Source organism: Pyxicephalus adspersus, chromosome 2 (genome assembly GCF_032062135.1).
Source record: "Pyxicephalus adspersus chromosome 2, UCB_Pads_2.0, whole genome shotgun sequence".
In the NCBI taxonomy this organism is placed as follows: Eukaryota; Metazoa; Chordata; class Amphibia; order Anura; family Pyxicephalidae; genus Pyxicephalus; species Pyxicephalus adspersus.
Genome location: NC_092859.1, coordinates 27458207 through 27470411, shown reverse-complemented (window position 1 = coordinate 27470411; position 12205 = coordinate 27458207). Strand labels below are relative to the sequence as shown.

At 37.2% G+C, this 12205-nt stretch overlaps 1 protein-coding gene across 2 annotated transcripts in view; it reads left to right on the top strand.

Moving 5' to 3' along the window:
* The window catches only part of SYN3 (synapsin III), a 188161-nt gene that overhangs the window by 153957 nt on the left and 21999 nt on the right, over positions 1-12205 (top strand). For both annotated transcript variants that reach the window (XM_072400159.1, XM_072400160.1), the window contains exon 7: positions 5981-6043. In XM_072400159.1, coding sequence (XP_072256260.1) covers positions 5981-6043 — 63 coding nt within the window. The remainder of the gene's footprint in view (positions 1-5980; positions 6044-12205) is intronic.

Genomic DNA, 12205 nt, shown 5'->3' with positions numbered 1-12205 from the left:
TTTGAGAAGAACTTGGTAAAGGAAGTAAATAAATTTACTTTAGGATCAAAATACAATAAATCTACATTATGGGGGACTTGGAAAACCAAATACTGCTCTGTTAATTCTAGTGTAATTTTTTTTATTTTACCCAGAAATATACTTAAGGGGCTCTATTTAGGAAACAGCAAATCTGACAATCCCTCATCAATTACTGCCATTAAAACATGGACCTGGAAGATTCTCCTGAGGGAATGTCAGGTTCCTTGGTTTATAAATAGAGCCTTAGGTGTCAGTGGGTGGAAGGGAGAGGAATGACTTATTAGGAGAACCTGTCACTTCTCCAAAGACAAGATTAAAATTAAGCTTCATTATCCTCCAGCATGAAAGTCACTTTTCAGGAAAAAACTGATTGGGAAATGACTACATAAACTGTTCTCACTGACCCTAAGCAAGCATGCAGGACCCCTGACCTGTATACTTGTTCGCGGTCTATGACTAAGTAGACAAAAGATAATTACAAAAGTCAGAGAATGTCAACTTTCACACTTGACTTTTCTTGTCTGCTGAAATCACCATCTGATGAATAATTGTGATTAACGCCTGTTGTTTGGGCAACGGTTTATTAACACTTCCCAATTGCCTTGTATCTGATTGTATCAGCTTGATAAGCTTGAATTCAGGGTGAGGATAATCATTGTGATAGACACATTGATGTCTGTGTCACTCTTCACTGGAAAAAAATGAAACATTCCATACAGTGTTGGCGTTCTATGGCTGAGCGGATGGCTTGCATCTGTGACATTGTAAACCCTCGCATCAGATAAATTCTGTGAAACTGAAATGTAATCTGTGTTGACTTTATTAATTGGCAGCTTGTAGTAAAAGCAGAAAGATTAAAGTTCAAGGCCTTTTTATAATTTTTTTTTTAATAAAAGGGCAATATTGAAACTTGTATAGAAACAAATCCCTTTCACAATTCTTAATCGAATTTGTTAGAGATGGTAAAGCAATAAATATTGTTAACCAAAAAAAGTAGCTAATGCTGGCACATTTAAGGACTGCGGTCTGTGCCAGTCTCTTTAACATTTGACAGTACCGGGAGTGTCAGTTACTTGTGTCACCCTTCACACCCTGCGCTAAGACACAGCAATGACAGACACACCAAACAATGGATTTGACACATGTGCACTATCATTGGCAATGTAACTCACCACAACTGAGCAATTAATATCTGTGCATTGCTGTGCACTATATCACAGGTGCATTTTTATGGTACTTTAAGTGTGCATTGGGACAAAAACAGATTTTATTATTGAATATATAGATGTCATTTAGGTAAAATGGAGAAAACCTCTTGCAAGTGCAAAGGTGATGAACTTTTATCCCACATCTGCAAAAAAATTTTTTCAAATATAATTAGTTCTAAAAAGTGGTCTCTCTTTTTATGGTTCAGCTGAGATGACTTAAACATTCACTTACAGAAACAATGAAAAACTTGATGTTTTCTTCACACCCATTGTTTAATTTTCCTTTGTTTAGTAGGTTTAACCAGCTCCATATGACTGATGTTCCTCGTTAGCCTCAGGGCTAGACATTTCTCTAAATTTCATAGATGAACAACGAGTGGGAGAAGTGTTACTCTGCAAACAGGACATGAATTAGTCTCTTTGGAATGTCGCTGTTTGGGATGACCGGTGGAACGATATCAATGGAAGATCTACATCTGCAGGGCTGGCCCAGTCATTGGCAATCATTAAGATTTTTCTAGAGATAGATCTTGAAAGTTTTATTAAAACCAGTTGAAAAAAAACAAAAGCTTTCATAAAGATTGTAAAGGCTCTTGTGTATATGAGAGGCCTTGTTTGTTGGTCATTATTTGTACTAGTGGTCAGCTTGGGTTCCTCGTGGATGAAAGAGGACCAGGCAGCATCATCTCCTTTCTTGTAGCCAGAACCTTGGTGATCAGTCTGAGCACTCAGCAGTTGTTTATGGTATCTGAGATCTGCAGTCTATTAGATAATGGGCCTGATTTACTGATTTTTGATCTCCTAGGCTGAAGAGGGCCACACTTTCATCAGTGGCCCTAGGTGATCCACCAAACCTGGAATGGATCTGGTCCAAGATTGAAAACATTTGCTAACAAATAGCAAATTACTTTTAGGAAATCCATTTGAGGTTTGCTGGATCACCCAAGTTACCTGATCAAAGTGTATCTTCTCCAGCCTTGGAGAGCTTTAATAAATCAGGTCCACTGTCTCATGGTTTATCTCCATTTTTAGTGGAAGATTATGGAAGGGTTAAAGCTCCTGTTAGGCTTTCCTGGGCTAATTCTGTTGAAATTCATCCTCTGTATTTGTCATGGACAGAAACAGACAAAAAGTTATAAGAAGTCTAATATTTGTCATTAGGACTGAAATAGACAGGACACCTATTCTTTCTGTCTTTCATTCTATGTTGTATCTCTTGGAGAGGAAGTGATTTGAAACATCCACAGTGGGACACATGCTAAAATAAAATAATTTACAGGAGTTATAATCTCACCTTAATCAAATCCAATCTCCTCTTTTAGTTGAAAAACAATCCATCATGGCTGTAAGTCTGTTCCTATCCCTGTGTATGTGCAGTGATTCCAGCCTTAGCTTCCTGTTCACAACTTTCATACATTTTTATTTGGAAAACACTGTATAAGCTCAGGTACACTTTAAAACATGCAACACATTTTCTAAAATTATTATAAATGTTAATATTATAAAAATTAATTATAAAAATTAAAATCTTCTGTCTTTTTAAACCGTCACTACTTCCCACAACTACATATCTCCCCTCCTATTGTGTGTTACTTCCCCCACCTCCTAGATTGTAAGCTCTTTGGTACAGGGTCCTCTCGTCCTGTGTAACTAACTGTCTGTATTCGTCTATTTGTAACCCCTATTTAATGTACAGCGCTGTGTAATATGTTGGCCCTATATAAATCCTGTTTATTATTTTTAACATTATTAAAAACAATAACAATAAATGAGAAGAATAGCCAGCTGCTTGTTATTCCTTACACACTGATAAAGATGGGGAGTGGAAATGTCTTTTGCAGTTTCAGAAACTTAATCTTACATGAATGTTAAATAATATGTGGAATAATAAATAACATGACGTAATTTCTGCTCTAAGTGACAGGTATGTATACAAGCTTGGGAAAATGTACATGCCAGCAAAAAATTAAATTTTCCACTATGTAACTCTCTGACTTTTATGGCTGGAACTGTCAGATCACCATAAAACCATAACGGTGTCTTTAACAACCTGGCAAGTCAGCCTGGAGAGTAAGGACGTGTACGGAAAGAGGGTCATCTCACAGCAGGAACACATGTTTACAATAACTGCATTTGTTGGAGAGCTGTGTGTAACATCACAATGTATGCGTAACTGCCTGATGTGTCCCCTTGAAAGATTATAATCAGGTTTTATAGGGCAAACTGCCTTCTACAAAATGCTGTTAGAATGATATGGGATTGTTAGGTATGTCAATGAAGGTTCTAGTTCATCCGGGTCATGGTATAGGTAAACGGTGGTCATTTTTATTGTCACAGGGGGCCTTATGTGTGGACCCTGACCCCACCAAAGGTCCAAACATAATAATAAGTACTTATGCATTTATTGAGACAGTGAGCTACAGGAGATTATCAAAGACTGCAATCATATAGGAGAAGATGCTGCAGACTTGGGACATGCTTTGGAGATATATTACTAGATATAGATATGAATACTAGATAGATATGAAACTGCTGCAGATCAAAAGCATTACATCCCCTTTACAAAAGAATATGGCGACATTTGTGCTCCCTACAAGTCCTTAAAATTGATTTTCCTTGCTCCAACCATTCTAATAGGACACAAAAAGCAAAAATAGACAAGACAAGTGTGAAATGAACACAATACCTACTAGAGCCCAGTCTAAATATTATATATATTTTATTCAAAGCTCCTTTTTAAGAAATAGACTTTTGTCGGAAGGGGTCCAAAGAACCACATCACATATTCCAAATGGCCACATCAGCCCCTAGGCTGTAGTTTGTAATGTTTTGCACCAAAGCAAGTTGTGAGTGACATGGACATTGATCGTGTAAAGGCAGATGTTGAATGTTTAATGAAAAGATGAGAAGAATGAAAGGTTGTGGATTTATTCTTTGTTATTTACATAACTAAATTCAGTTTTACCCTGATTGCGGGAAACTTTGAATTTGGGCACGACTTTCTACCGCTGAAAACTAGCATGAGAGCATTGATGTAATTGATTTAAATCAAAGTTATTGTACCCAACTACATCTGTGAAGGTTTTTATTTGCCCAGGTCATGGTATGACTAGTACTTATTAGTCTCATCTGACCAAACTTGTTTTGTAACTAAGAAGACGTTTCACTATTTATCCAAGAGGAACTGAGAAAGTCACTTGGATGAATGGTGACACATCTTCGACATTGCAAAACAACTCCACTTGACCAACTTCTTGTAATTAAACACAATTACATATTTGTCACTGATATGTATTTAGCTCTGACATTTACATAGGTAGAAATACACCTGAATACAATTGCTAATAGTGACTATGACTTATAACCAAATCCTAAAACCCAACCCAACTTTACGGTAACCCTTGAAGTTTACCCCAACCTAGCCATTGACCCAGGCTTACCCCAAAAAATATTATTTAGGATCTTTTCTTAATTTCCCTCTACTGATGCTGTTAGAAACACTTTACCCTAGAAAAGGGCTATATATACCCTTCTGTAGTTCTTTGAAAAACTCTGGGTAAGGCTTAAAACACAGCTTGGGGCAGATAACATATTACGTTATCCATTGGCTTTTTTGCAGATCATCAAGTATGTTTAGTGCATTTAATAGGAGACAAAACATTAAGGGAATGTGCACACATGGCAGATATGTTAAGATCACTGTTTTTTTATGTATGTATTTTTATTTATTTAATTTTTGTTTTTATTCATCACCCTTCAAAATCATTGAACCATAACCTAACATCATGGTGGCCAACCTAGTGGGTTTTGCCTCAACGTATGATCATTAAACATTGCCATTAATCTAAACCATATCAGTCCCACCAAAAAAAGCATTTTCCACCCAAAATGTAAATATTTATCTGAAACTAGAAATGTTTAAAACTTGTTTGGCTTTAGATATCGTTAAGGTGTCCAAAATCATAAGAGAACAATCCTCCTTTCAGAAAGTTGGCAGTCATTAGATTCAGAGCCCCGGTAAATGCAGAGAGAACCTGATGGTTACATCACACATCATCAGGAAATAAGTGCAGAGTAATAATGTCAGAAATAAAAACAATAATAATATTTTCCCCTTGAATCATATGTTTTATTTGTGGTTTTCAATCGTCATTATTCAATTAGTGTACAAACTTCAGGGCTCAGGGTCAAAGCACAATGCATGTAAAGCACGTCTCATTCAATTTCAAACAACTTTCATAAACTTTGGTCATCTGCTATTGTTGTGTAAAATAAACATGCAGTTGCTCAAACTTTGTAATATAAATTCCTTGTATGCTCAATATTGAAACCCAGAACAAAAATGTAATATATTGCAGTCTTGTGATGGCCAAACTTCCTTTCTTTTTTTTAGGCTTGCATTGAACATTATTTTCACTCTGCCAGTAAGACATGTTCTGTCCTATGATGACATGGAGGAGTTTAGGACAGTAAGTGTGTTAGGACTACATAATAACTCCAGCCCTCCCCATGTCAGTAACAATGTAACTGATAAGAGTGCAGCACAATTTATCAGCTCATTAAATTAGGCAACCACTATTTTTTGTACTTATGAAATGGACGTAATAAAAACCTAAATTGCATATTTGACAGGCATAAAAAGGAGAGCTTATTAACGTTTGTAAAGTTCATAATGATATTAGTACTGATACTGTAATAATAGTCACTGAATCAGCTTACAATCGTCCTAACTGTCTTGTATTTCTTTACAGCTAACAACGCCAAGTTTTCCAGTGGTGGTGAAAATGGGCCACGCTCATGCTGGGATGGGCAAGGTAAGGCAAGGCATGCTACTGATGTATGAATATTGGTGTACAAATGTCAATTTTTGTATTACAACTAAAAGACGATATGATTATTTTAATCTTACTTTGAAAACTGAGGTTAAGTATTTTTCTTGAGTACTAAACCTCCAACTCAAAATATTTCAACCGTTGGGTAACAAAAACTTTAAAAATAATTGTATTAGAGACTTTTGGGATTGTTGGCGAGTAAAGCCATCTAATGAGCAGAAATACAAGGTACAGAAAATGTACAAATCTTTTTTGTTCATATGGATGCAACCAACATTTGAATTTTTTGTTTCAGAAAATGTAACGACTGTAGATTGAAATACGAAAGGTTGGATCTTATTAACTTTGTTTACTGAGCAAGTGGTGGATTGGCCTTACAACCCACTTTTGCTATCCTCTGATAGGCTTTATTATTTCTCTGTTGAGTACATTGAGTGGTTCCTCCAGATAGCCACCCTGTTACAGCTGCAAAAGCTGCATCAAATTGTCATATCCAAATAGACAGAACCTTCAAAATTAGGTCCAGTTTAAGTCATAGCGACATTTCGTCAATTCTGTTCCTAACAATGCTGAGATGCAAATAATACATTTCTGGAAAACAAACTTGCAGATTTATAAAAGCATATTATTCGTGGAATAGACAACAAGAACTCCTGAGTTCCCAATGGACCGTCTCTATGACTAGTAATACACATTTTGTTCTACCAGCGAGGGAACATGATGTCTCCATCAGTCGAGTCTGCGGATTAAATTGTCCTCGCTGCAAAGAAACTTTACCACTGTAGGATTAGTACATTTTGCCCCTAGTAATTTATAAATGACATAGCGGATTTAAAATACTCATTTTCCCAACAACTTGACTGAGCTATCTCATATTTTCTAACCTGAGTGAAACGACGTGTAACCATTAGCGTGACATGGGCTACTAGGCCAGGTGTTCATGAGATAATTTAAGTTTCCATTGCTAGCTTTAGCAGAGCAGAATGAAAAAATGGAATATAGTTTGATACATTTAGCAGAGAATGTACTTTTTTTGTCTTTGCTGAAAATCAATCTAAACCCAAAATAGTGTAATACTTTGCAGCTTGCCAGTCCTTAGATTTTTTTTTTATCAGGCTTTTTTTTCCTTTATTTTTAACTGATGATCCTACCAAAACATTTTTGACAACAGTCCTCATCCTACTTTTTAAGTGCAAATCTGCCCTTTATTTTATGGTTTTTGGGTAACCTCTAGATAAATAGCAAACAAAGGGCTCCAGGTGAATCCTAATTCCTGTACCCATCCACTATGTCCAGGTTCTGATCTGGTTTGTTTTGCCATTAGATAAAAACCCGTAATATGAAGAATTCACTGCACAACTACACTTTGAAATTTGTTTAGCTATTGAACATTGCAGAATACATATTGAGGATGAACATCACCCTATCAGTTGTCCCTTTGAGCCCTAACTCAGCACCTCAGTAGGGTATGCCTATGTCACTGCAGAGCACAGATCCCTCTGTTCATCCACCCTTCCTCCTAATTGTAGGATCTGAATACGTCTGAGAAAGGTTATTTTATATTTTTGAACAGATAAAAGGAAGGCACAGAGGGAAGTGGGGAATTTAATAAAATACTTTACTAAACTTAAGCTTAACGTTTTAAAAGTTTTCACAACTTGCACCCTGCAATGTCTGTGAGCATACAATATATATTATATACAATTATCATAATGTCCTTTCCTTACCCCTTTTTAAATAATGGGAACTATGGGGGAAGCCATCATCTTTGTAGGCCTGTCTAGGGAGGATACAATGACGGTTTTGTGAAAATTTACAATGACTTATCAGTGTGGGTGACTAACTATTACTCGTACGACAGACTCATAGCCATTGACTGCACTGGTTTTGTTATTAAATATATTTATAATCTTTCTTAATCAGCTTTCCAGGCAATCTATGGCCAGTGTGTTTGATAAACATTTTTCTGTAGGTTGATTTTATGTTGCGCTATTGCTAATACAACATGGTATTTGGGAGTACTTACCATCAAAAAATCTCCATTGTTGTGAAACTGTCATTTATATATATATATATATATATATAGCCAACCTTTCTTACATATAATTACATAGTATCTACATTTATTAGTAATAATAAAAATTAATGGCTATATCCTTCCGAGATTATGTGATGTAAAATTTCTTGGCAGTGCAGAACCCTCTTCCAGGTTCCAAAAAATAATCACTCTCCTGATGGCCTCCAGACCCTGGGATGGCAGGTGAACTCCCAGGTTCTTCATTAGTGGGAGTATTAAAGAAGACATTACAGCTTTTCTCCAACACATCTCACTGATATCATGGAGAGTGGAAGTAATTGAAGTAATGGCAAGACATTCATTCTTTGCTGTTGAACTAGTTCACAGCTGGTGAAAGGGTGCTAAAGTGCTAAATTTTGTCTCAGCAATGGGGAGGGGGTATTCAATAACGGAAGCCATTAACACATCTTTTAACACATGAAAGTTGACAGGATGACTTTGTAGTAAAACCTTTCACTGATTTATCTTAGAAGAAAGTTACAGAGTAGTTACAGGTTACAGAGTGACAAGGCATACTCAGACACCCGGCACCTGCAGTGTTATGCTATCTATATATTCCAGAGCAAGGCATTGGTCCCATCTGATAAATCAATCTTCAATTGTCCTCCACTACTGAGGAAGCTAAGGGAGTGTTGAGATATTATTATGGGCAAATGTAATATTTTGGTGTTTATATAGGTTAGATAACTGTTACTTCCTCCCTATCTCACATGGAAGGCTATGTACTGGATTACCAATGGCATTATATAATTGTAGGTTGTTTGTAAATAAACAATTTAATTTATTCACTATAAATAAACTATTCGTTATAAACTGTGCTTTTTGTAGTACCTAAAAAGTCCCCACGTATTTTTTTTATTCTTGTACTTTGATTATAAGGGGAGAAGACAAATGACAAAAAGACAAAAACAAGATGGTGAATCTCCAGAGCAGGAACAGAGACAGCAATAACATTTGATAGGGTTGCCAAATTTATCAACCCTAAATGCCAATCCACATCTACAGGAATATTTAGTATGTGGTCATGTGGCCTCTATACCATATAGCACCCTCAGGCCCTGATGAGTTGGGATTGGTGACTATCAGTGACGATTAGCAGCTTAGGCCGATGGTATAGATCGCAGGATTCACTCCATGGACTGTAGGCTGGTATTTAAAGGTTACCCCCTGCCTACAGCATATATCCTTCAAGCTGTGGTGCCTTGTGAGTGGGGTGAACAGGATACTGTCTATGAGGCCTACATGCCTTGTGTAGGCTCAGCACCCTCATGCTCAAGGAGAAAGCCATTTCTATCAGAGTTTTCTTCTTTGTCAGATTTTGCTACCTTCAGTTTTGAGTTCATAGTGGTGCTTATTCCTAACCCCTTTTAGTGAACTCCACCCTTTTTGCTCCTGATATATTTTAATCCTTTCCTTCCAGGTAGTTAAGGTAAACCCCCCTTCTCCCCAGTATCTAAACCTAACCCCCTGTGTGGTGCCTACTCCTAACCCACCGACCCAGTGGCTATTTTGAACCCTCCCCAATTCCTTGGTGCTTAACCTTAACTACCGTTGCACAATCCCTAACCTACCTAGAAACCTAAACCAAACCTTAACATTCCGGGATCCTTATGTTCCAAGTAGCAACATCTTACAGGTAGCAAAATATGATGGAACACCGGCATGCTTACTGACCACACTGGCATATATTTCCAGGAAGGGACAGGAAGGGGTCCCTTAGTGAAGGGGACTGGCAGAATCATCAAGTATTGTCATTACTGTGTGTTACGCTTCTTTGAAAGTATGCAGAATTTTATAGATAAAAGGAAGTATTATGTATATAATGAGAGGAACTTATGGCATTTAGGATGATAATATCTAGCTCAAAAAGGGGAGAGTGTCCACTTAGGTGGGATTTGTATCCTGTTTTAGTTCCAGGCACAGGAAAACATTACAGAAAGGACAGTGCACCAACAGATGAATCAAAACAGGGTCAAGAAACCTAAAGAAATAGGAATGATAAGAGTGCGGTCAGTGGTTGGTGACGCACAATTCCTGTTATGACCGCCTACCACCTCCCAAATACTGCGCGCGCCTGATTTCTAATAGAGTATTTTTCCACTTGACAAATGCTTTGTGCTTTGCTTGTCTTGGCCCATAACTCCACAGACAGATCAGCACCCAGATAAATATTTTCAAAGCGGGAACAGGAGTATGATAATGACTCCGATGTCCCAATCTCAGCTTCCCTTGTCACCTCTCGAATAACTAATCGCTTGTCTGAGCGGCGGAGTGATGTCATCACAGGGTACTCCTACACTCAGGAAAACAATTCCAGCACTCCAGTCCTGTGTTTTCCCAGCTGTGTCTGTTTAGATAATCAGACTGGTAGATAGCGGTAAAATAACTGAAGAGTCCTCAGCACCAAAACAAACTTTTCAGAACAGTCAGATCTGCCGCCTGCGTTGTCTGTCGCTTCATATACCTGACTGCTATCTAAGGGCTTAAAACCAAAAATCCATTATCAACAAAAAATAATATTAACCCTCTACCTTTAGACATTGCAATAATTTAGTAGATGCCACAGGGTATGCTTACCTACTTATGCTGTGTAAATATGGATGTTGCAGTACACTTTAATTATTATTAATTATTATTAATAATATTATTATTAAAAAGGATTTATATAGCACCAACATATTAGCGCTGTACATTAAACACTTGCTTAATTAGTTTGAAAGGAGAGTTACCCTCACTTTCTGTTTTGATAAGGTTTGGGCTGATTTGCTAAAAGAATTTAGGCTTTGCTCTTACCAAGGATAATTATGAATTTGCAAAGGTGAATAGTTTATTAATGCAAAGGTTACCCAGTCACATGCATAGAAATAAAGAACTTGGAATGGTAAAAGTCAGCTGACTTTCATTCACTTAAGTAAAAAATCCTTTGCAAAGAAATGTACTTGCTTTGTGAGCAGCCCATAAAATGAATCACAATGTGTATAGGGACAAAGGCAGAAATAAAATCTCAAGAGATTTATGATACGTTGTTGTCACAGAAACAGGAAGTAATAGAAAATCTCCCCAGTGAATAAAAACAAAACCTGACAGCAGCTCTAACCTTTCCACACTCCATACAAACGGAAAGAATATTAGTTGTAGTTACACTAACTTATAATTGTCAGGGTTGCAAGAAAGACAAATTGAATTTTTGTGTTGGCTATTAAAATAAACACATGACTGTAGATGTTTAAGTGAAACTAAACCCTATTTTCAAAAAGTTGCATTCAGGCCATATATTGCAGAAGGTTCTGGCGATGTCTTTTCGGAAATCAAACAACCCTACCTTCCTGATCACAGTTTTTAAAAAACACTCACCTGTCCTTATTACCAAACCATAGGCCTAAACAATCATTAACATTCACTGCGGGTGACAATAATTGAAAGTATGTACTCAGCTTTAGTCATGTCAGTTCTGTTCTACAAGAGTCCATTTACCATGCAGATCTGCAGCCCTGCCAAGTGTCACGTACAGCTATTTTATGGGGCAATTCCATTCAGTAAAGAGCACACTACATATGTACACATAATACCACACATCCCAATAACATTATCCTCCAGCATTTTATATGTGACCACTAAAAGAGTTTTCCCCCCCTCATTCTTATTTATCACCTCCTCCTATATAACGTCTATAGAAGACCACTGTGTCTATTATGTGACACACCACCACTCCCACTGGAGGTGCAGGAAAAGCTGTGAATGAGATCCTAATGCTGCTTCTTACATTAACAATCCTCTAAAAGACAACACGGGGGAAGACAAATATGCCAAGAATTCAAATAAAGTATGACTGCCCCCATGAAATCTACTGGTAAAGAGAAGTTTATTCTAATTATGTTTTGCCTTATTCCTCAGCTGGCTTTTTTTCTTTCAATGCTGGCAAATCATGGCTGGTGTGGGTGCTGTTTATAGCTTCCTGAAAACATGATAGTCTTAAGCTGCGTACACACTTCCAATTTTTGTCGTTGGAAAGGATCTTTCACGATCCTTTCCAACGACAAGGGAGTGCACGATGCATGAACAGTGCT